This window comes from Myxocyprinus asiaticus, chromosome 33 (genome assembly GCF_019703515.2).
Source record: "Myxocyprinus asiaticus isolate MX2 ecotype Aquarium Trade chromosome 33, UBuf_Myxa_2, whole genome shotgun sequence".
NCBI lineage: Eukaryota > Metazoa > Chordata > Actinopteri > Cypriniformes > Catostomidae > Myxocyprinus > Myxocyprinus asiaticus.
In genome coordinates this window covers 27745619-27771112 of record NC_059376.1, presented here as the reverse complement: position 1 = coordinate 27771112, position 25494 = coordinate 27745619, and the positions used below count along the sequence as shown (strand labels likewise).

At 38.7% G+C, this 25494-nt stretch overlaps 2 protein-coding genes across 4 annotated transcripts; both read left to right on the top strand.

Moving 5' to 3' along the window:
• The first annotated feature begins 519 nt into the window (after positions 1-519).
• LOC127424398 (tumor protein D54-like) lies at positions 520-18020 on the top strand. 3 transcript variants are annotated; one of them, XM_051669567.1, is made up of 9 exons: positions 520-656; positions 1269-1345; positions 4752-4900; positions 8999-9046; positions 13255-13356; positions 14656-14679; positions 15275-15319; positions 16494-16542; positions 16694-18020. In XM_051669567.1, exons 1-9 carry the CDS (start codon positions 638-640, stop codon positions 16760-16762), a joined length of 582 nt encoding a protein of 193 aa, XP_051525527.1. In that variant the 5' UTR covers positions 520-637; the 3' UTR covers positions 16763-18020. The 3 variants fall into 3 exon arrangements, with proteins under 3 accessions (XP_051525527.1, XP_051525526.1, XP_051525529.1); XM_051669566.1 differs by having other exon boundaries at positions 521-658; positions 1250-1345; XM_051669569.1 differs by lacking the exons at positions 14656-14679; positions 15275-15319 and having other exon boundaries at positions 531-658; positions 1250-1345.
• An 817-nt stretch (positions 18021-18837) lies between these two features.
• On the top strand, positions 18838-24322 carry LOC127424575 (pancreatic progenitor cell differentiation and proliferation factor A). The gene is made up of 5 exons (XM_051669931.1): positions 18838-18999; positions 22842-22947; positions 23167-23244; positions 23713-23797; positions 23914-24322. The coding sequence occupies exons 2-5, from the start codon at positions 22893-22895 to the stop codon at positions 24035-24037; spliced, it is 342 nt and encodes a 113-aa protein (XP_051525891.1). The 5' UTR covers positions 18838-18999; positions 22842-22892; the 3' UTR covers positions 24038-24322.
• Positions 24323-25494: the final 1172 nt, after the last annotated feature.

Here is a 25494-nt window from a genome sequence, read left to right as displayed (position 1 = left end):
ATTTGCTTGTGTAAAAATAAATGTTTCTGAATATTTGATGTGGCTAAGAGTAGTCTTAAAATACATAATAGGAAAAAACTAACTTAAACTCTTAAGTAAAAAAGGGGTTTGGAAAGACAATTGAGGGGAAGCTCATTAAAGGGCATTAAGCATGGCAGAACAGTAGGCCAGCCACCCACAAAAGTGAGTATTTATCTGTCTTTAAATGGAAATGGAAAGCTTTTTTTAAATAATTAAACCAAAAGGATGTATCTCCACTGGGAAATTAAAACACTTCTCGGTTTTGTCTTTTCATAAAATACATATCTTTCAGTGTATCTGTTCATGTTCACATTACATAAAGAGCAGTGAGCACTGCATTAAAGAAATACAGGAAAAGAGAAAACGCCAAAACATCAGAAAAATATAGATACACTTTTAATTTAAAAAATAAATAATTTATAAAATATAACAAAATAGTAATCCTTCCACGCGCCTTCACAGCAAGGGCAGTGCGTGGTGACGTCATTCCCATGTTCCGGAAGCTTGCGCTTGTCGATAAACCTCTTGTGTACGTTGTCGAAGTCAGCCACTAATAAACTGTGTGACATTTATCTTACATCTAGTAAAAGTGATCTAGGATCATATTCCATCAGAAATGGACTCTTCTGAGCATGGTAAGGTGTCGTCCTCGGGAGAGGTTTGTGTATTTTTGAGCTGTTGCCGTAAAGATTCGCGTCTGTTGTTGGGTGTGTGGCGCTAATAAAAAGTGCAAAACAAAGAATCTGCGAAAGAGTTATAAAGACAGTGTCATATAGTGAAGCAATCACAGCTGTCATAACTGTTTAAACTTGCTATAATGCTGTCTGTTGTGCCGGTTTGGTTGCATTGGCTTGGCTTATTTTGGGTGTGTTTTAAACTATTCAGTACTAGCCTTGCTGTGTAATTGATGACACATTACACGCCAGGTCTGTATTAGATCAGTGCGGCGGCATGACAGCTGATCATGTTATGTTGGACTAGATTGAGATAGTCTTCTTTTAGTGTTAACTATGTACTCTATTTTAATAGAAATGAGACACTTAGCATGATCTATTCGGCATCACTGTCTGCATAGTATAGTAGTATGTGAACATTCTTGATGTTGTGACCAACAGGAAAATTATCAGACAGAAGTGTGTGTCTGAGATGTTCTTTGAAGACACACAGTATCAGTATTAATTTGAGTTGTTATCTCCTGAATCCCTGCATTTTCAATGCTGAAACCGGTTCTTCAATGACATCTACAGGTGTAGCCAGCGGAGGAACTCTGCCTCCAGGCCTGACAGAGGAAGAGGCAGAAGAACTGCAGCTGGAACTCACCAAGGTACCACAGACTGCACCCTCCACCCTGAGCACTAAACAGTTAATCTACACCCTTTGTGTTGTGTAGGTCTATCATAATAGCTGTGGAAGATGTGTGCTTGTATTACACTGACATCATAGGGATAAGTCTTAGGGACCCCTATTTATGACAGTCACTAGTCACTGTCGTCTTTAACTGTATGGACAGAGAGAGGCTTATTTTGCAAAATGTCTCTGTTTGTGTTCCATGAAAGACACCAGCACAATTTACTACAGTCAGTGCCATTGCCACTTACCTACAATATATAATACAAAATGAATTAACAATTAAAGCTTTTTTTTTTATGTTAAAGGGAAAGTTCATGCAAAAATTATAATTTTCTCATCATTTACTCACCCTCATGCCGTTTTAAATTTCTTGACTTGAATTCTTCTGCGGAATACAGTCGAAGAAAATTTGAAGGATGTATGATGTGTTTTTGTCCATACAATGTACACTGATCAGCCACAACATTAAAACCACCTGCCAGATATTGTGTAGGTCCCCCTCGTGCCGCCAAAACAGCTCCAACCCGCATCTCAGAATAGCATTCTGATATACTATTTTTCTCACCGCAATTTTACAGAGTGGTTATCTGAGTTACAGCAGACTTTGTCAGTTCGAACCAGTCTGGCCATTCTCCGTTGACTTCTCTCATCAACAAGGCGTTTCCGTCCACAGAACTGCCGCTCACTGCATGTTCTTTTGTTTTTGGCACCATTCTGAGTAAATTCTAGAGACTGTTGTGTGTGAAAATCCCAGGAGATCAGCAGTTACAGAAATACTCAAACCAGCCCATCTGGCACCAACAATCATGCCACAGTCAAAATCATTGAGATCAAAAAATTTTCCCCATTCTGATGGTTGATGTGAGCATTAACTGAAGCTCCTGACCCGTATCTGCATGATTTTATGCATTGCTGCCACACGATTGGCTGATTAGATAATCGCATGGATGATTGTTGGTGCCAGATGGGCTGGTATGAGTATTTCTGTAACTGCTGATCTCCTGGGATTTTCACACACCACAGTCTCTAGAATTTTCTCAGAATTGTGCCAAAAACATCCAGCGAGTGTCTGTCTTGCGGATGGAAATGCCTTGATGACAAGAGAGGTCAACAGAGAATGGCCAGACTGGTTCAAACTGGCAAAGTCTGCGGTAACTCAGATAACCGCTCTGTACAGTTGTGGTGAGAAGAATAGTGGTGGCATAGTGGGCCAAAGCACAAAACTAGTAAGTAGAAGTTGCCGGTTCTATCCCCACAGCCACCACCATTGTGTCCTTGAGCAAGGCACTTAACTCCAGGTTGCTCTGGGGGGGATTATCCCTGTAATAAATGCACTGTAAGTCACTTATATAAAAGCATATAAACTCAGCAAAAAAAGAAACGTCCTCTCACTTTCAACTGCTTTTATTTTCAGCAAACTTAACATGTGTAAATATTTGTATGAACATAAAAAGATTCAACAACTAAGACATAAACTGAACAAGTTTCACAGACATGTGACTAACAGAAATTGAATAATGTGTCCCTGAACAAAGGGGGGGTCAAAATCAAAAGTAACAGTCAGTATCTGGTGTGGCCACCAGCTGCATTAAGTACTGCAGTGCATCTCCTCCTCCAGATTTGCCAGTTCTTGCTGTGAGATGTTACTCCACTCTTCCAAGGCACTTGCAAGTTCCTGGACATTTCTGGGGGAATGGCCCTAGCCCTCACCCTCCGATCCAACTGGTCCCAGATGTGCTCAATGGGATTGAGATCTGGGCTCTTCACTGGCCATGGCAGAAAACTGGCATTCCTGTCTTGCAGGAAATCATGGACAGAACGAGCAGAATGGCTGGTGGCATTGTCATGCTGGAGGGTAATATCAGGATGAGCCTGCAGGAAGGGTACCACATGAGGGAGGAGGATGTCTTTCCTGTAACGCACAGCGTTGTGATTGCCTGCAGTGACAACAAGCTCAGTCCGATGATGCTGTGACACACCGCCCCAGACCATGACGGACCCTCCACCTCCAAATCGGTCCCGCTCCATAGTACAGGCCTCGGTGTAACGCTCATTCCTTCGACGATAAATGTGAGTCTGACCATCACCCCTGGTGAGACAAAACCATGACTTGTCAGTGAAGAGCACTTTTTGCCAGTCCTGTCTGGTCCAGTGAAGGTGGGTTTGTGCCCATAGGTGACGTCTGGTAAGGACCTGCTTTACAACAGGCCTACAAGCCCTCAGTCCAGCCTCTCTCAGCCTATTGCGGACAGTCTGAGCACTGATGGAGGGATTGTGTGTTCCTGGTGTAACTCGGGCAGATGTGTTGCCATTCTGTACCTGTCCCGCAGGTGTGATATTCGGATGTACCGATCCTTTGCAGGTGTTGTTACACGTGGTCTGCCACTGCAAGGACGATCAGCCGTCCTTCCTGTCTCCCTGTAGTGCTGTCTTAGGTGTCTCACAGTACAGACATTTAAATTTATTGCCCTGGCCACATCTGCAGTCCTCGTTCACGCAGATGAGCAGGGACACTGGGCATCTTTCTTTTGGTGTTTTTCAGAGTCAGTAGAAAGGTCTCTTTAGTGTCCTAAGTTTTTATAACTGTGACCTTAATTGCTTACCGTCTGTAAGCTGTTATTGTCATAATGAACGTTCTACAGGTGCATGTTCATTAATTGTTTATGGTTCATTGAACAAGCATGGAAAACATGTTTAAACCCTTTATAATAAAGATCTGTAAAGTTACAAAATTATCTTTAAAATACAGTGTCCTGAAAAAGGGACATTTCTTTTTTGCTGAGTTTATGTAAATGTAAGAATAGCATCTCAGAATGCTATTCTGAGATGCGGTTTGGCACTGTTTTGGTGGCACGAGGGGAACCTCCACAATATTAGGCAGGGGGGTTTAATGTTGTGGCTGGTCGGTGTAAGTGAATGGGGGGGCGGGGGGGGAATTCTAAGCTCCAAAAAGAACATATTGGCAGCATGCCAGCATCAAAGTAATCCATACGAATCAAGTGGTTTAATCCATGTCTTCTGAAGCTATACGATTGCTTTGGGTGAGAAGACCAAAATCACACCACTGTTTTTTATTTGTATTATTATTGTTTTTGTATTTAAACATGCTAGACAGACATCTTTGACCTTTGCGCAATGTCTCGATGTTTTTCAGTGTATAGCTCTGGATTGCTAAGTGGCAGCTATTCTTTTTTTTTTTTTAGACATCGTGTCAGGTTAACAAGAGCATCAACTTTCTCGAGACACCTGCGTTCTGTTCTATTCATTGCACTGCAAACTTTTTTGTGCAAGCGTTCAGTTTGAATTACCTCCTACACACTTCAGCTTTAATTATCAAATTATACGAATGTTTTGTTTTGTTTGGCGTTCCTCTGTGTTAGGTGGAGGATGAGATTCAGACACTGAGGCAGGTTCTTACAGCAAAGGAGAGGCACGCCGCAGAGCTGAAACGCAGGCTTGGCATCAGTCCCCTCTCTGAACTCAAACAGAACATTACCAAGGGCTGGCACGAAGTCCAGTGCTCCAATGCGTGAGTACCTCCTGTCTGTTTAATTTCTCACTCTGTTTGACACTCACCTTAAAGGAATAGTTCACCCAAAAATGAAAATTCTCGTCATTTACTCACCACATGCCATCCCAGATGTGTATGACTTTTTTTCTGCAGAACACAAATGAAGAATTTTAGAAGAATATCTTAGCTCTGTAGGTTCATACAATGCAAGTGAATGGGTACCAAAAATTTTAAGCTGCAGAAGCACATAAAGGCAGCATAAAAGTAAACTGTCTCTTTAACATCATCTCTGACCTCATTCTGTGTTCTTAAGCATCAGCTATATAAATATATGTATCTATAAATTACAAAAGTATATCAAATTAATTCTGCAGTCCTGTCTTTCCGCAACATAATCTTTTGTGTTCACTTACCAGCATCTCAGCTAAACCCTTTTTTAAAAATACTTATTTCATTTTTTGGTAACATTTCTATATTTCTGCTTCTAGTTATATGAGAACTTCACAAACTCTTGGAGACTTGAAACATAGAGTTACCTCTTCTAATTTGTGAGTTCTCTCTCTTTTGCCTGTAGTTGCTTGGTCTTGTGATTTTGCTTGCTAGGTGTGGACCTGCTGCCCTCTTGTTTCTATTTCATTTCTATTCTTAGTTTCTGTTGCCATGATCCTCTCCTAAATAAAGTAAAGAGTAAAATTTCAGTGTTCCCTTTACACTATTACACTAGTTTGCCAGATCTCAGTGAAGTCAAATCAGTCCTCTTTTGTTATCACAAAAATACAGTTGCAGAAAAAATATGTGAACACTTTGGATTTACCTGGATTTCTGCATCAATTGGTCATGGATTTGATCGGATCAGTTAAGTCACAGCAATAGACAAATATAATACTATGCAAAAACACTAAAGAACCCTTGGATTTAAGGGTTCCATTCATCACACATACTTTTTCCTACAAATGTATGATATTGTCATAATTACCTTTATGTCATGAAACCATACATCATAGTAGCGCCATCTTTGATTTTTAATGGGAATGACAATGAGGCTGTGAGGGATAGACTCACCATCTCTTCAATGGCACGCATGGTATAAAGCTGTAAAAAGCTCCTAGTTCACATCTGATTTTCCGTAACTCATGTTGTCTGGAGTTTTTTGTCTACTGAATGTTCTTAAAAATACATTTCTTCAATGTTTTGTCCGCGGAATGATCCAAAACACTTTAAACTGCAGTACAGCCCATTGAAGAGACTATACGTCTATCCCTCACAGCCTCTTTGTCATTCCCATTAAAAACCAAAGATGGCGCTGCTGTGAATAAGGTCTGTAGAAGTTGCATCAGTTCACATATAAAACCAAATTATAAATAAATGCTCTTTATGTTGCTATAAAAGAACTTCATGGGAACCTTGACCTGTAGCCTCAACATTACAAACCACCTGCACAAAATTAAACATGTCAGCTTTGTGCTTTCTCATTTCCTATGGCCATTCATCTGGATTTAGTCTTTGTGGTTCAGTGACACCTGTGCTGTTTGGTCTTTGGCTCATGTAGAAGCAGAATAAACAGACGTTCCCACCAATTCATTGATGCAGTTGTACAATATGGTGGTGTGATGACAAAACCAACATGAATGGCATACATTACAATACATTAAATTACACAAATTGTGTGATATCAGACCTGTATTTAGTGTGTGTAAATAAAATACTGGAAATGTGAGGGGTTTTGATTTTTTCAGCAGAATATGTACATATTGGTGGTGCACAGTAATAGAATAGCAACAGTAAATAGTAGTAGATGTATTCACACAAAAATTCATGGTGTGTGAGTGCAACATTATAGCTTTCTGTGTTAATATGCTGTGTTCTGTGCTTATATGTGTTAACTCACATATAGTTAGAAACAAGCTTTTATGATCACTAAGGGCATGGCATAGTATTTGGACTTGAAGTAGAAGTCAGACCTGTTTTAGGTGTATTTCAACATCCCAGGCTGACTGTGTTTAAAGTGATATGCATTCAGTTCTGTCTTAATTGTAGATACAGCAGGCTGCTTTAAGATGCCTTTCACACTGGCAGTTTAGTCAGAATCAAAGTATGGTTTGTATGAAAACTTTATAATATGAAAGCTGTTTTTCAGACCATGGTACCGAGACTACCTGCAGGAGGTGGTCTGAGTACACCTGCAATGGGACCGTTGTACGGTTCGCATAAGTGAGAACGCAACCTGTGCGAGGGTCCACAATAAACAATAACAAGCACATACATTTTTTTTAGCATCTTCAGTTGCACAAAAAACACACACACATGCATCATGATTTGCAGGGGAACGTAAGCAGGGCTGCAAGTACAGTGGCATGCAAAAGTTTGGGCACCCCTGGTCAAAATTACTGTTCTTTGAATAGTTAAGTGAGTAGAAGATGAACTGATCTCCAAAAGGCATAAAGTTAGAGATGAAACATTCTTTTCAACATTTTAAGCAATATTAGTGTATTATTTTTATTTTGTACAATTTTAGAATGAAAAAAGGGAAAGGAGCACCATGCAAACGTTTGGGCACCCTAAGAGATTTGAGCTCTCCGATAACTTTTACCTAGGTCTTAGACCTTAATTAGCTTGTTAGGGCTATGGCTTGTTCACAATCATCGTTTGGAAAGGCCAGGTGATGCAAATTTCAAAGCTTTATACATACTCTGACTCCTCATCTTGTCCCAACAATCAGCAGCCATGGGCTTCTCTAAGCAGCTGCCTAGCACTCTGAAAATTTAAATAATTGATGCCAACAAAGCAGGAGAAGGCTATAAGAAGATAGCAAAGTGTTTTCAGGTAGCCGTTTCTTCAGTTCATAATGTAATTAAGAAATGGCAGTTAACAGAAAAGGTGGAGTTCAAGTTGAGGTCTGGAAGACCAAGAAAACTTTCAGAGAGAATTCCTCGTAGGATTGCTAGAAAGGCAAATCAAAACCCCTGTTTGACTGCAAAAGACCTTAGGGAAGATTTAGCAGACTCTGGAGTAGTGGTGCACTGTTCTACTGTGCAGCGACACCTGCACAAATATGACTTTCATGAGAAGAAAACCTTTCCTGCATCCTCACTACAAATTTCAGCATCAGAAGTTTGCAAATGAACATGTAAACAAGCCTGATGCATTTTGGAAATGAGTCCTGCGGACTGATGAAGTTAAAATATAACTTTTTGGCCATGATGAGCAAAGGTATGTTTGGAGAAAAAAGGGTGCAGAATTTCATGAAAAGAACACCTCTCCAGCTGTTAAGCACGGGGGTGGATCGATCATGCTTTGGGCTTGTGTTGATGCCAGTGGCACAGGGGAACATTTCACTGGTAGAGGAAAGAATTGATTAAATTAAATACCAGCAAATTCTGCAAGCCTACATCACACCATCTGTAAAAAAAAAAGCTGAAGATGAAAAGAGGATTGCTTGTACAACAGGATAATGATCCTAAACACACCTCAAAATCCACAATAGACTACCTCAAGAGGCGCAGGCTGAAGGTTTTGCCATGGCCCTCACAGTCCCCTGACCTAAACATCATCGAAAATCTGTGGATAGACCTCAAAAGAGCAGTGCATGCAAGACAGCCCAAGAAGCTCACAGAACTAGAAGCCTTTTGCAAGGAAGAATGGGCAAAAATCCCCCAAACAAAAATTGAAAACACTTAGCTGGCTACAAAAAGCTTTTACAAGCTGTGATACTTGCCAGGGGGTGTTACTAAGTACTGACCATGCAGGGTGCCCAAACTTTTGCTTCGGGCCCTTTTCCTTTTTTGTTATTTTGAAATTGTAAAAGATGAATATATAAAAGTCAAATATTAAAGAAATGTGTCATCTTTAACTTTAAGCCTTTTGGAAATCAGGCCACCTTTTGCTCGCTTAGCTATTCACAGCAACAGAAATTTTGATCGGGGTGCCCAAACTTTTGCATGCCTCTGTATATAGTCGCCGTCTCCTGGACATGCACATCTGCTGAATTACGGCATGCAATGCACGGAGGCGCCAGTCTTTCACTCTGGTGCGCATAATGGCAACAGTGTGCTCAGTTCACAACCCTTTGCATGTTATTATGTGCTAATAATGTGGAAATTTTTAATTTGTGTGCAGATATCTAACAGCCTCGGCCACACTGGAGGACATTAGCCGCTCTAATGCGTGAGTTTGATTCATTTGTTGTTATTTTTTATTTCTTGTTTCACCAGTCTTTATAACTTTGTTACAGCTCAGGGTTTTGCTATGTTGTTAGAGATGATTTAGAAAAATATTTCTGTTCTGAAGAAAATAAATTTTAACAATTTTGGCAGGTTTTCCAAGCAAACTTTGAACTGTTTATCAATTAAGCACCAAAGTAAAGATCATCTAGCTCAGCTTTATTATACACATTCAGTCCATAATGTAAAACTGTGATTGCAAGTCTCAGGACCTCCTACATCAACAGTAATACACAACTAACATAATTTTAGAACAAAATATTGTCAGCAGTTCATCCAGGACTTGAGTAGAAACTTCTGCCTTTTTTTTTTTACAGGATTTTAAAACTTATACAAGATGCAAGATTTTAATTTTGTAACAGCATTGATGACACTACTGTTCAAGAAACTGCACTAGTGTCATTTAGACCCCAATTCCACCTGGTAAAAAAGATGCATTTTTGGTGATCCAATCACATGTGGTCAGCACTAAATACAGGTCTAAACTGGGTCTAAAACGTTTTGTGATCGGACCACAAAAACCACATACGAATGTGGTCAAAAACGCATGTGAATGCATCACATTTGAGGTGTAAACGCTAAACCGTCCTGTATGCGTCCCAGCAGCAGCGAAGCACCACCCCTCATCTGTCAATCAAACACTGCGCTAAAACAAGAGTTTCAACTTTGCTGGTTACGAGCAGCTTTAAAAGGAAGTAAATTTGATCAGAAAATTTTAAAAAGCGGATACACACACAAGTACAAAAACTACACGGATCTTCTTCGGTGTGTCTGATATCAACATGCAGTGAGACTTTTGAGAAGCATGAACATCTGCAGCTCAGGGTTATACAGGTAATCCACTAAAATAACGGACAGTTCTTTTCATAATGTTGCTTTTGTGCTTAGATTAAATTTCAGATGCATCTGAGAGAAATAGTGCGCTGTTTTTTCACGCTTTCTTTGTCTTTTCTGACTTTGTTGCGGTTTATTTCATGCAGCAATACACTGACATATTGATTGATGTACAGTTGTGCTCAAAAGTTTGCATACCCTGGCAGAAATTTGGAAATTTTGGCATTGATTTTGAAAATGACTGATCATGCAAAAAAACTGTCTTTTAAGGACAGTGATCATATGAAGCCATTTATTATCACATAGTTGTTTGGCTCCTTTTTAAATCATAATGATAACAGAAATCACCCAAATGGCCCTGATCAAAAGTTTATATACCCTTGAATGTTTGGCCTTGTTACAGACACACAAGGTGACACACACAGGTTTAAATGGCAATTAAAGGTTAATTTCCCACACCTGTGGCTTTTAAAATTGCAATTAGTGTCTGTGTATAAATAGTCAATGAGTTTGTTAGCTCTCATGAGGATGCACTGAGCAGGCTAGATACTGAGCCATGGGGAGCAGAAAAGAACTGCCAAAAGACCTGCGTAACAACGTAATGGAACTTTATAAAGATGGAAAAGGATATAAAAAGATATCCAAAGCCTTGAAAATGCCAGTCAGTACTGTTCAATCACTTATTAAGAAGTGGAAAATTCGGGGATCTCTTGATATCAAGCCAAGGTCAGGTAGACCAAGAAAGATTTCAGCCACAACTGCCAGAAGAATTGTTCGGGATGCAAAGAAAAACCCACAGGTAACCTCAGGAGAAATACAGGTTGCTCTGGAAAAAGACGGTGTGGTTGTTTCAAGGAGCACAATACGACGATACTTGAATAAAAATGAGCTGCATGGTCAAGTTGCCAGAAAGAAGCCTTTACTGCGCCAATGCCACAAAAAAGCCAGGTTACAATATGCCCGACAACACCTTGACACGCCTCGCAGCTTCTGGCACACTGTAATTTGGAGTGACGAGACCAAAATAGAGCTTTATGGTCACAATCATAAGCGCTATGTTTGGAGAGGGGTCAACAAGGCCTATAGTGAAAAGAATACCATCCCCACTGTGAAGCATGGTGGTGGCTCACTGATGTTTTGTGGGGGGAGCTCTAAAGGCATGGGGAATCTTGTGAAAATTGATGGCAAGATGAATGCAGCATGTTATCAGAAAATACTGGCAGACAATTTGCATTCTTCTGCATGAAAGCTGCGAATGGGACGTGCTTGGACTTTCCAGCATGACAATGACCCTAAGCACAAGGCCAAGTTGACCCTCCAGTGGTTACAGCAGAAAAAGGTGAAGGTTCTGGAGTGGCCATCACAGTCTCCCGACCTTAATATCATCGAGCCACTCTGGGGAGATCTCAAACGTGCAGTTCATGCAAGACGACCAAAGACTTTGCATGACCTGGAGGGATTTTGCCAAGACGAATGGGCAGCTATACCACCTGCAAGAATTTGGGGCCTCATAGACAACTATTACAAAAGACTGCACGCTGTCATTGATGCTAAAGGGGGCAATACACAGTATTAAGAACTAAGGGTATGCAGACTTTTGAACAGGGGTCATTTCATTTTTTTCTTTGTTGCCATGTTTTGTTTTATAATTGTGCCATTCTGTTATAACCTACAGTTGAATATGAATCCCATAAGAAATAAATGTATTTTGCCTGCTCACTCATGTTTTCTTTAAAAATGGTACATATATTACCAATTCTCCAAGGGTATGCAAACTTTTGAGCACAGCTGTTTGTCGTCATGAAACCGAGTCCTTCCCCTCCAAATGCGATCACAAGTGGTCGCAGTAGACGCATTTAAGCGACCAGGTGTAAACAGTGATGTCTCACCTGACCAGATCTTAATGCCAGGTGTAAATGGGGTCCAAGATGCATGTTGTTTTCTCAGGGACACTAGCAGCGTGTATCCCTCTATATTCCCCTAATGGTAAAGATTATTGTAAAAGGTAACATCTGTTCTCAAGTGTCTCGAAGAGTCCCAAGAATATTTTTAAGGACAGTTCAGCAGGCTCAGACCTGGGCGTACATATTCTTTCAGACACAATGATTTCAATAACTGTCCAGTTCATGGATTGCCTTTGTAACTGGGATCAAACCTGTGTTCTTTTGTGACCAACTTATATCCCTAGCCATTAGGCCAACACCTGCCTCAGACATGTGTCTGATGAGATCTCAGTGCTCTGTGATACTGTCTGATCTCAGACCTTCATAGCAAAGACAGGTAGTTTGGGAAGGGTGCAGTGTTTGTGCTCAGGGCATGTGCAAAGAAAGCTGACTGGGAGAACACCTGATGGGATTTTGCAAATGCAAAGTGGCTTAGCCATAGAGGTAATGCCATTAGAGGACAGTATGATGGAGTCTCTGTGACTGCACTTGTTTGTGTTAGAGCTTACATGCATGAAAGTGTGCAAGAGACGGAAAACGAGAGTGTGTGTTTGTATATATTTGGAAAAGGACTGGTGCTTGTGAATATGCATGTACAGCTGTGTGTGAATAGTTTGCATTTCTCAGTGTATCTGGGCCTGTATGTGAATTCAGGATGAGAATGTGTGACAGATAGTTGTGTCTAGATTGTTAGTCCTGAACAATCACTTTTCTTGACCTTCTAATTAGAACCTCTTGTTGCACAAGCTCAATCCAATTAGCAACATTTCTAATGAGCAGTCCAAGTGATCTTTGAGCTCAGTCAGCAGATATGTGATGTGGAATTCTGCTGATTATTATTTATTTTTTATTTTTTGGGGGTTTCTCTAGTTAGTATTGCTTTTCCTTTAGTTTCTAGTAGTGTTCTTTGAGGCTAGAGAGAGTAGAATCACTGGCCCTTCATGCCAATAATCTGCCCTTCTGTTCTAGTATAACTGCAGGTTTCTCTCTGATTTGTAATCCTTGGGAAAAAGTATTCAGTATTTTATATTTTAAAGCAAGTTGTGCACAGTGCACATACTTTGTCTTTGAATCAGAGCTTAGTGAATTGTCGGTGAGTGATTTCAGCTCTGCGTTGTTTGGTCTTAAAATCTGAGTCAGGTTCCTGAAATAATAGATTGTAGCAATAGTGTTAGATGTCAGTGCTGAAATTTGTTTCTATTTTGGAAGTTTCTACCCCTATTTTAACCACAAAATAATCTAAAAACATTTCTAATACATTGACCTCTGAAGCAACATTCTGTATTGGTTCTGGGTTGCCTCGCCGTTAAAGACATCAGTTATTGTAGTTCAGTGCCTGGTGTTTTCTGATAAAAGATGAAATCTCTCTCTGTAGGTATAAGAGGACTCAGGAGACTCTGTCTCAGGCTGGTCAGATGACATCAGCTGCGTTCTCAACAATGGGCTCTGCAATCAGAAACAGACTGGGAGAGATGAAGTGAGCCCTACATTCCTTCTCAGCATGCCATCTCATCTCTCTCTCTCTCATTGTCTGTCCATCTTCTACCTCTTATCTCAGTCTTCCATCTTGTCATCCATCCCTCAAACCTCTCATCCTTTTTCACATCACTTTCTCTGTTCTTTTATTCAGTGAGGTTGTTTTAAAAGCAGGAAATAAAAACATAATTTTTTTATTTCATTTCATTTTGAGCAGAAACAGTTTTTTACAACAACAATTAATTTTGACTCGTCCGTCCTTTTCTTTAAAAAGAGCAAAAATCGAGGTTACAGTGAGGCACTTACAATGGAAGTGAATGAGGCCTCTTTTTGTAGCGTATAATTTTATAAAAGGATTTACTTCAATTCGTCTTTTAAAATGTGTATTATTTAAGCTATAAAGTTGTTTAAATCATGTTTTTTTTTTACTACAAAATTCAGGATTTCAGGGTTTCCGGCGTTACATTGTTGTGGCAACAAAGTTGTAAAATTGGATTATAACTTTACACAGAAAAGGTTGGCAAGTGATTTTATCACAGAAGAATTTTTTATACCTTGTGGCTATATTTTGAAACAGTGAGTATTTTAACACGTACGGATTGGCCCCATTCACATCCATTGTGAGTGCCCCACTGTAACCCAGATTTTTGCTTTTTTTTTTGTTTTTTGTTTTTTAAGAAAAGGGACGAGTCGGAACTAATTTTTGTGGTAATCAACATTATGCCACAAGTTTGTTAATGGAACTCAACTTGAATTGGACCTGGAATATTCCTTTAGTACATGGTTTAGCCAACAGACATCTGTCTTCATACCAGTTCTATATATTTAATAACTAACAGCAAATGACGCTCAGTAGATATAATAATGAGGTGTTTTTGTCATGGGAAATCTCCAGATGGCTACAGTAGCATAAATGAACATTGCTCAGAACAGTGTGTTTTGAACACCATGTCAAGGAACAGAGCTTATCAAAGTGAGATTAGTTCCCCAAATAACTTTTGCAGCTAACAAGGGTGGATATTTGCATAGCTTCTCAAATTGTGTAGCATAGCTTCTCTTCCCTGTATTGTTTTTAGCTGTTTAACCAACTAGCTCCTCTAGCTTAGACCCAACTAACAAACAGTGCTGTACTATACACTGTTTAACGTATCTGATTTTCAACCTTTGTTTGAACCTTCTCACACCTTCCCAGACACAATCTTTTCTGTGCTATAGAGTGTTATGTTTTTTTAAAGAGGTTTGAAGTAGTTCTTGGGTTTATTGCTGTGTTTGTCTCCACACTGCTGCGTTTGCTGCTCAGGGCTCTGCCATATTCTAACTCTGGGTAAGAGCTATATGAGAGCCGCACTCATCTTTTTGTTTTTCCGTGTACTTAAGAAGGGTTTTAAACTGTTCTTTAGTAGCTGTGAAGACGGTGTGAATGTACATTGCCCCTTAAAAATTATTTGGACACTTAAGTCACACTATGTATGAATTCTGTTGAATTGGATAACAAAACATCAAATCAAATGCCATCTGCAAACAAATTATCCTGGAGCTTTTCTCAGAGAACTAACTTTTCTGAGACACATTTGCAATTACTTTTAACCAACCGGTCCCAGGGTCATTTTTTATGGAATGTGTGAGGTACAGGAAGTTACCCTCAAGTTCACACAGGTGTCCAACAAAGCTTTATCTAATGCAATGATATTCAAAACTCTTAGGTGTGGGTTAAGTGTCCAAATACTTTTTGAGGCCACTGTACTTCTGTCATAGTAAAATAAAACTCTTATAAGCTGTTAGTTGTAACACTTTAACATCCTGTTTAAAGTTTGTTCTAATGCCTGAATGACTTTCATTGTGCTGTGCAATCTCTTTTTCTTTGCTTTGTGCTCGTCTAACGCTGCCTGCTCACTCTGTATCCAACCTGCTCTCTGCAGTAGCAGCTTTTCCATGCGTCACTCTTTAAGTATGCCAGCAATGAGGTAATGTACCAGCTTCAGTAGCCCTTTTCTCCTCCACTTCCCTCTGCATATTATTATCAGTCTTTTCCTATTGGTGCACTTGGGTAAACTCTTTCTTGAACTACTTTGCCATGAGGATAATTTTGAATGCATGATGTAAAGGGCTTGTTAATTGCTGATTTTGCTGGGGAAAAATTCGTGAAAATTGAGTGATAAGTACAAGTGGTGAGCTGAAAGGCAAAAGACGCAGAAATCTGCATTGCTAATGTTTATTTTGTTTTACTTTATTTATTATTGATGTTTTTAAACAATGTGCATAAAAGAGGCTTTTAAGTTTTGTATTGTAATTTCGTTGAAGATATAGTGCAGTCATGTATAAATTAACCTTCACAATAAGAATTGTTGCCCATCAGCAACTATGTTTTCAAAATAAATAATTTAAAGAAAGACTCTTTGTTTCCCTGCTGTACCGAAACCGTACTGAAACGTGACCCCAAAACCGAGGTATGTACCAAACCATGAATTTTGTTTACTGTTGCAGCCCTAATGGGGATGGATGCTATCAAACTCCAAACATGACAACAAAAAAAAAGCATCAGAAATGTATCATAAAAGTAGTCCATACAACTTGTTACACTGTATTCCAAGTCTTCTGAAGCTATACAATCGCTTTATGTGGACTACTGATATGATACTTTTAGGAGCTAGACAGTGCTTATCCCTATTTACTTTCATTAAGTGGGAAAGAGCTCCCGGTACATTCTGCTTAAGTTCTCCTTTGGTGTTCCACAGAAGAAAGTCCATTTGTAACAAGTCTTTACAAACTTTATCATCAGAAAATGTCTCATTTGCATCATCTTGGCTTAGGAAGCAATAAACAGTACAACAGAGGCAAAAGACAAAACAGAAATGATTGCCAGTTCACAGTCCACTGTTTATGATGAAAAACTACTGCATGGAAATCAAGAGCTTTCTCACTTTATATATGTGTTTAAGCCCTGTCAACACTGCTTCTCTTTAACAGGTAGATAAAGGGAAATGTATTCCTTGCCTTTTTCCTTTTATAAGCATAAATTACCTTGTATTTGTCTGTCTGTCTTAAAAATGCTCTCCAACACTTCAGGTTGCATGAAAAACTTTCTAAATGAAATATGGGCTATTTTGAGAATTATTCCATTTTTAAATATTTTCTCAGGAACTCGCCAAGCTTTAAATCCTTCGAGGACAAGGTGGAGAACATGAAGGTAAGAGCTGGACATTCTTCATTGTTTAATTCCTTGCTAGACATATAAAAGTCAGTTCTGTCTCAAATAATGAGGGTAATGTTTGTACATATTTGATTATACTGTCATTATTCAGTCCAGCATCTGTATTTCCCTTTTTTGCTTCCAAAAGTACAAAGTAATGGGACAAACGAATGGTGAGAGTGACCATTCGACAACCAGCAACAATGCACCCTTCTGAGCAGGAAGTACAACCTCACGACCAAGAACTGACATCTGTGACCCATTTAACCCCTTATACACTCCAGTCCACAGCTCTATTAACTTCAACTGAATGTATAAACAGAAAACAATGCTTTAATATGTTAAGATGCCAACATGCAAAGATTGTAATTTTTACTTCTACAGTTTGTGTTTGACTTTCACCCTTGAAAATGTATTGTAGCCAAACTGTTAAGCAAAACCTTTTTAATAAGCATATTTGGAAAAACTGGAGAACACCTCTTGTGATCGTTGTTGGAGAACATGCTCTGTGCACCAAATTACCTTTTATTATGGTTTCTTTGTCAGAAACACAGGGCTTCTCTGATACTTTAGATCAGCATCAAGATGTGAACTGTTTGCACATCTCACACACTTTGAGTGTGCTAAAACTGTAAGGCATCCTTAGCCTGGTCTGTTGCCACTGTTCATTATTGTTATTGTTCCTGCATTGAAAATTGCACTTGTAATTACCCTGCTAATTAAAGGCTTGTTACTCAGGGCAAAAGGTGCTAAGCTTTCCTTATGATGAGACCCATGCATCTGATATGAATAGCATTTCTGAAGATGTATACAAAATGATTTCATGATTGTTTCAAGTCATAATGAAAAAAAAAAAAACAACTACAGCCTATCTGGCATTTTCTAACAAAGCAAAGATATCTCCAGTATGTTAAGAGTGAATGAAAAAATTCTTCAAGCAAACTACACCTTAGGTTTTTTTTTTTTTGCTTCTTTTTCCTCCAACTTAGTTTAGCGTGTGTTGAATTGTTGTTAATTTAGTTTTTTGAGGCATACTAAAAACTTCACAGGGATTTTTTTTCTCTCTCTCTAGATAAGTATTAAATACTTCTTACTATTGGTGTTTTTCCCTTGGTTGCCTACAGTATATTTTAGAGTGCTGTGTCTAATATAGATTGTAAGGTTTTTTTTAATGTTAATGGTTAATGGAGTTAATGGTGGCTGAATTATTTAATTTACTAATCAGGTGCCAGACTTGTATTTCAGTGTAATCTGAAAAGCAGAAAAATCAATGAAATTGCTCTCTCATTTGGATTTGTGGATTTGAAATGCTTTAACCTTAAATATTGTTGTGCGTATACCCCTCCTCCCCACTTTTTTGGGCAGTTTGTTGTTTTGCATTTGGTTCTTTGTACTTTCTTGGCTGATGCTGATGAAAGTACTGGTGATTCAAAGGTCTGTGAAATAATAATGTTATAATGGTGACCTAAACACTGTATACATGTTGAATGCTTTACTGCTGTTACATACTAGACTGTGCAGGATTTATTAAAGACAAAGAGATTAAATAAAGGAAATAAATGAAGTGAACAATTTGGTTTGGTCTGTGCGTACACACGCATTCAGAATAAACCTTATTTTTCATGCAGTTTCACTTTACGGTCGGTACTGGAACCAAACATAGTAAACTATAATAAACGACAGCAGATGGCGACAAAAACGTGTGAAGGATGTAAGCCTTACACATCACAAGCTATCTATCTATGCGTTTTAAATGAAGTTAAATGGTATAAATTGGAACGTGAGAATAATATTGATAAATCTTGTTAGAGAATAAGTGACTGTTTACAGTATGCTTTAGACATTTTTTTCTGCTTTAGAAAGCTTCCAAGGCTCATGACTAATTAAATGGTTAACATGTGAATTGAGGTTGTTTTTTGCCCTTGTCTGTGACAGCTGCGAACTCCCCGTCCCCTTTCGTTCTGTGAAACGACATTGTTTTGACCCGTCTCATTCCTATGGCGTGCGAAATGGTTCAAAAATAAGACTAATGACTTGTCGAGGGTCGCCGGCTGCGTGAGGAAAGTGAGTAGCCTATCCAGATGCACCGTCGGCTTCTCAGTAGTCAGCGCCGTTCTATCGGTGAGTGACTCAATAGCTGAGTGGCTTCCCTCGGCAAGTCATTAGTCTTATTTTTGAACCGTTTCTGACGCCATACATTCCAGCGACCAAGCCACGCCCTCTAACTCGTGCCAGCGACACAGCCACGCCCCCAGGGAGGGACAGGTTTCTAAAGTCACTCAAGTAATAAATAGACCATGCTCTACACACTGTAGAATTTGGAGCGGAGAGCGAAAGACCTTGGAGGGTCTCATCCAAACACCAAACTACAAATGGGCCCCGTCGCCTAGCGTTTACCCGACCAAGCCTTGCATTTGGTGCTTTACCATCATCAGCACTTACCACACTTTAAAGGTAAGCAAATGAGATATAGAGTTAAATATATTAGGAAGATAAATATTCTTTCATTAGAAGATAATCCCATCACTTTGGTCAGACAGCAGGCAATGGAAACAGGTAGAAGACATATATTTACATTTTTTATATTTATTTAATTTTAATTCATATCAATGGTTCTGTTATGGTACCAATAGATAAACCAACTAATAAAATAACTGTTAAACAAATCAGATTCATAGATAAACCAACGAACTAATAAAATAACTTAAGGTATTTGGGTATTTAGCACTTTTGATTATTTCACTATTGGACTGTTTCTTTTATTGTTAGGTTTAAATTTCACATTTAGTGCATGTCAGTTTTTCAGATTATTTGACTGGCTGTGGTAGGTCTCATATGCTGCTCTATCTAGCACAAAAGGGTATTAACGCCTGGTAAATCCCTGTTCCAACCTGGAACTTGACATTGACATCTATAGGCCAAACAAACAAAGCTTAATTACACTACTTAATTCCATTGGAAATAAAAATTTGATTAGTTTTGTATGCATGACTTTTTGTATGGAGTCTTTTTGTATGGGGGAGTACTGGCTATAGGGAGAACCGTGACTTTTCCTGGTGGGCCAGCTGCGAAACGGGGCGGATATGCTGAAGGAGACAGCAACACACATTACCACAAACCTACCCCCATGGACAACTTGACATATATATATATATATACTGTATATATGAGTTTGGACTTCAAGTCAGAGTCCAATTTTAATGGACTTGGATTTGTCACAGACTCTGATTCATTTTTACTTGGACTTGACTCGAACTCGAGCCTTTGGTCCAGCCGAGTCAATGATATTTGTGATGCAATGAAAAAAATAACAAATAACAAAACAGAAATTAATGAACACATCTCTGTCTGCATGCAGCTGTATTAGCCCCTGAAGTCGTAGAAGTAGCCAGAGTTGTTTCACTATATTTAAGCAAACACACGCGCACGCACATATGCACGTGCACAGGCACAATCATCAGTCAACCAATACACTTGAAAGTTACTACAGAGACAACTAACATCGACTACCGAGGTGGCTGGCACGACGAAAGCATAAAGACGGTATTTATCCAATGTAATAGAAACTAAACTAGGCAGTTTCACACAACACGGACCTGATAACTGGTAAAATTTCATGTGGCGTTTGCCCAACCTAGACGGTGCTCGCATTGCGGTTTCATCATGGTTAAAAATGTAAAATCAAGCACTTCATTGGGTCAAGTCACCCACATCATGTCTCTCACAGTTTACTGAAAACAGCATATCAAAATAAAAATACATAAAAATAGTATTATTATTGGATATTAAGTCTTTTTAGGCGTAATGTATCTATGTAGGCTTCTGTAGTCTCTTGTGGTCCACGCAGTGTTGTCAGCTTGAACTGGTCCATAATAGCTTGATAAATTAACTGTGTAACATTTTAACTTGTCGGGGGAAAAAAGCATTATTGCTAAAGCAGACAGCAACTCTAAACAGATAAACAGCACCTATTTATTATTGATTGAGTATTTTCAAAGCATTGTATTTTAAGCAGCTCGTCATTCTTTTACAGCATATGTCCACCATTCACAACATTCAACCATGCACAATAAAATATTAGGATATTTTGGGCAGTGAAATGTTTTGTTTATAATTTAATTACAGACTATAAAATAAATGTATTATTTGATGACAGACTTTGTGTATGAAGCCAAACTTCATGTTACGAGATGAATTTAGCTGGTTGTGATGTTTTTATTTTCAATTTTTATTTTATATTATTTTTATTGTAAACCATTGGGTAACTTATGCACGTATTTTTTTATTTTTTTTAGCCTATATCTCTGACATTTTTGAAGGACAATTCTGTTAAATTTATGACTCAAAATTATTATTCTCCATGTTTTTGCGTTTAAAGAAGAGCTCAATGAAATTTTCTTTGGTTGGTATTTAAAGATTTCAGACTGATTGCAGACCAACGTGGCTGCTACTCAAGCAAATATGAATTATTATTATTTTTTTATCTTCTACGGCAGCTGCTGCGAGCCACACACGGACGCATCAGGGATTTAGGTACACGAGCAGCGTGCAGATTTGCCCTGCATTGTGCAGTTTCCCGCAAATTAACTAGAAAATCATGTCCGTGATGACATGGCCCTAATATTATCAGTGGGCTTTTCCAGTGTTTTTGGATGTAGCATTTACAGTCAAATCGTGAGACATAACTTCTTATAAAATTCAAAACATAATAACCTTGGTTGTAATGACTAATGTAGCTTTCACTTTCTTTAGTCTATATTTGAGTGGAGGGGAAAAAGCAACAAATAATTGAAATGTCAACAGAACGCAATAAGAAGTGTGCTGAAGGACAGTTTTGTCTTCATACACCTAAAGCATATTCTTTCATTCTTAAACCACTTAAGTCTGTTCAGCAGGATACTAAACATAAAATATATAGATGAAAGGCAACAGATGTTTTTGTTACATTTATATTGACTAACAGTTTTTCTTAGTTGTGAAGTTTAAAATAAGCTTAAGATATTGATGTTGAGTTCATGGTTAAAATTTTTATTCAGGTTCATGAACAGATTAATTCGGACTCAGCCCCTTTTGGACTTGTATTCAACTCGGACTTGATTGTTTAAAGACTCGGACTTGACTAAGGTGGACTCAAATGCAACACTAATATATATATATATATACACCAATCAGCCACAACATTAAAACCACCTGTCTAATATTGTCTAGATCAGCAGTTACAGAAATACTCAAACCAACCCATCTGGCACCAACAATCTTCCATGTGATTATCTAATCAGCCAATTGTGTGGCAGCAGTGCAGTGCATAAAATCATTCAGATATGAGTCAGGAGCTTCAGTTAATGTTCACATCAACCATCAGAATGGGGGAAAAAATGTATCTCAGTGGTTTGGATCGTGGAATGATTGTTGGTGCCAGATGAGCTGGTTTGAGTATTTCTGTAACTGCTGATCTCCTGGGATTTTCACACACAACAGTCTCTAGAATTTACTCAGAATGGTGCCAAAAACTAAAAACATCCAGTGAGCAGCAGTTCTGTGGACAGAAATGCCTTGTGATGAGAGAGGTCAACAGAGAATGGCCAGGCTGGTTCGAACTGACAAAGTCTATGGTAGCTGCTCTGTACAACTGTGGTGAGAAGAATAGCATCTCCGAATGATATTCTGCGCAGTTTTGGCAGTACGAGGGGGACCTTCACAATATTAGGCAGGTGGTTTTAATGTTGTGGCTGATTGGTGAATATATATATATATATATATAATTTTGTATAATGTAATGCTGGTTGGTATTCCTCTCTCCTAAATACTCCAAGCAACTTCTTGCAGGCAACCTTGGAGATCCTTATTGGAGAACCGGGTACTTTCATATATTCAACCAATGTGCAGGTGTCATGAAATGTGAGCTTACATGCATGCACGTTGCAGTGCCAATCTGGGTCTCAGCTGCTCTAGGCTAAGTGGGTAGCTGGATGAAAACTTGATACTTAAGATAACAGCTATTTTTATGTGTCATCATGATCTGGAGTATGATTTCTCCAGTTTCAGTGGAACATTCTCTTGTCCCTCCATGTCTCAGACATGGAGGGACCTTGCATGAGATCTTGGCAGGGTTAAAACAGCATTAAATCAATGCAGCGTTCCAACACACAGATGGTTTGGGCATCTGCCTGCCTAAGATGTTTCCTGGGCTACACTAGTATTTCAAAGGCAACGTTGTTCTGGTGTCATGCAGCTGTCCTCCTCATTGGCTGCTCAGATAGACCTTATCCATTCTGTGAACATTTTGTTTTAAACAGGGCTTCCATCTTTCCAACTTGCATATGGTTGACTCTTAGAGGACGGTGAAAATGGCAGCAATTCCATCCAGCGGTTCCCTCATTGCCACCCATGATTACTACCGAAGTGAGTTCATTTTGTGTTCATGATCATATTCCTTTTTACATTCTCATCAATCAAAACAAAAAATTTACTATATCCTTGATAAATGAGGCATAGATTTTGATAATGTAAATTATCCATTCTTTTTATGCACAGAATGGCAAGAAATTATTTTTCTTTTTTTTTTTGACCCTTGGTTGCAAATGGATCCCTTTTTTATTGAATTTTGTATTCATGTTTTAGGGCGCATTGGATCTACCTCCAGCAATAGTTCCTGTGGCAGTTCGGAGTACACTGGGGAGGTCATTCCACACCCACCAGGTATATCATCTGAAGATGTTTATTTAAATTAAATATGCTGAGATCCACTTAATTTATATAGACAGTGTGTGTGTATAAATATATATATATATATATATATATATATATATATATATATATATATATATATATATATATATATATATATATATATATATATATATACACACACACACACAGTACATACATACTGTACATACATTATAGTATATACTGTGTGTGTGTGTGTGTGTGTGTGTGTGTGTGTGTATGTGTGTGTATGTGTGTGTATGTGTATATATATATATATATATATATTAGTATTGTGTATATACGCATGTGTGTATATACATACACATACTTATGTACAATACTATATATACACAGTATTTTATGTATTATACATAATATAAAAAAAAATACATTACAACACATATTGCGCATTCACGGTAAAGGGAGAGAAAAGCTAAATGTGGTATTTTATGGCAGGTCTGGCACGGCAGGACTCTGGCCACTGGTGGTCCAGTTTCTTCTTTGGGAAGCAGAACCAAGCAGGATTTGAACCCCAGCAGAAGTGAGTTTGAGATTATTTCCCAGCTTCAATTTAATGCATTTTCATAAGAGTCCTACATTTTTTTTTTTTTTTTGCATGGTAAACCAACCTTGTTTACCTGTGATTTTAATTGGCAGGGCTGGCACCTACACAGTGACAAATGGTCAGGTGACCTGTGTTGCCCGTGACATTGTGTTGAAGAGACAATTGAGTGAAAGCAGTGACTCCGGGAAGGAGCCTGGATCTCCCCTCCCCTCATAAACCACCCTCAACCCGATGCTACACCCTTCACCCCATCCGCGAGTCACCGTGGGCAGACGCAGGGACGGAGGCTCCATTTTTCTTTTTCTTTTTAGTAAAAACTGTCTGCTTTTATGTCATGTTATAGTGCTCCTTTTTTTTTATTTTTATTTTTTTTTATGACCAAATCAAAGCTGTAAAAATAAATTCTTTCCATATGGTTTGAGTGTTTTAGTGTGAACCTGTATTACTTGTTGCACTTTGTGATTATAATATTTGCAAGAATAAATGACTGACTGCAGCCCACTTATGTTGTGATCTCAATATGTTTGCAATGGAAATGTCACTGTAATGGAAAATCCCTATTAACAATGTAGTTCTATATAATGGATTAGCACTACACTGTCTCTGGTAACTGACTCTGCTGTTGTACAAACAAAAAGAGCCTGACGGACAGCCTGTGTGCAAGACTTTTGGAATTAAGCAGGCTTTAGTGTGATTAAAACACAGTGCTAAGACAGGACACTAATATGGTTTATATAACACTACATCCTGCTCAGAGGATTGATATTGGATGCATCTATTGTACATGTGATGGAAAAAGAAACTCAAGCAGTATTTACAAGTAACATCCATCTGTCATAGACAGCTAGCGAAGTTAACATTCAGAAACAAGCTACTATAAATAAGAAAATCACAACAGTATGGTCATCTGTAAGCATACATGGCAAATAAAACAAGAAGGAAAAAACTTTTTAGCTAAATTTATAAAGGGTAAACCCCCTTTCCCCAATGTGGCATTTATGCAGAATTTTGGACAAAAATAAACCAGCTGTGTGTACTTTTTAGTAGCCATTAGGACCTTTATAATACACCAACACGCTGTTTAAAACAACTCTCTGAACTAATTCTGGTGGAAGCGGAAGGACAATTTATTCTCAAAATAAACATTTTGAGCTACAACAGGTGTAGTCTAAAAGCCACTGCTTTAAATATATACACTATGGTCCTAATAAAGTGCCCAACGTGGTCTTCTGCTGTTGTCGCCCATCCACCTCAAGGTGTGACATGTTGTGCATTCTGAGATAATATTCTGCTCACCACAATGGTACAGAGGGGTTATCTGAGCTACCATAGCCTTTCTGTCAACTTGAAACAGTCTGGCCATTCTCCGTTGACCTCTGTCATCAACAAGGCATTTCCGTCAGCAGAACTACCGCTCAATGGATATTTTTTGTTTTTCGCACCATTCTATATACTGTTGTGTGTTGAAATCCCAGGAGATCAGCAGTTACAGAAATACTCAAACCAGCCTGTCTGGCACAGAAATGGGACAGGTATTTATCCTTTCTGGAAGGCTCTCAGTGAGGACTATGTTGAGAGAGACAAAATTGTGGTAGTAATTGTAGATTCTGTTCTTTGTGGATTTCTTTCTGTGGTGGTGGGGGCATGGTTGAGCGCAGACATGTGAATGGAGA

Coding starts and splice junctions, on each gene's coding strand:
- LOC127424575 (XM_051669931.1), top strand. CDS start 22,893: ATGGCAGCAATTCCATCCAGCGGTTCCCTCATTGCCACCCATGATTAC. Junction 22,948..23,166: donor CACCCATGATTACTACCGAA/GTGAGTTCATTT, acceptor TTCATGTTTTAG/GGCGCATTGGATCTACCTCC. Junction 23,798..23,913: donor GGATTTGAACCCCAGCAGAA/GTGAGTTTGAGA, acceptor TTTAATTGGCAG/GGCTGGCACCTACACAGTGA.
- LOC127424398 (XM_051669566.1), top strand. CDS start 638: ATGGACTCTTCTGAGCATGGT. Junction 4,901..8,998: donor GAAGTCCAGTGCTCCAATGC/GTGAGTACCTCC, acceptor ATTTGTGTGCAG/ATATCTAACAGCCTCGGCCA. Junction 14,680..15,274: donor CTGCCATATTCTAACTCTGG/GTAAGAGCTATA, acceptor TGCTCTCTGCAG/TAGCAGCTTTTCCATGCGTC.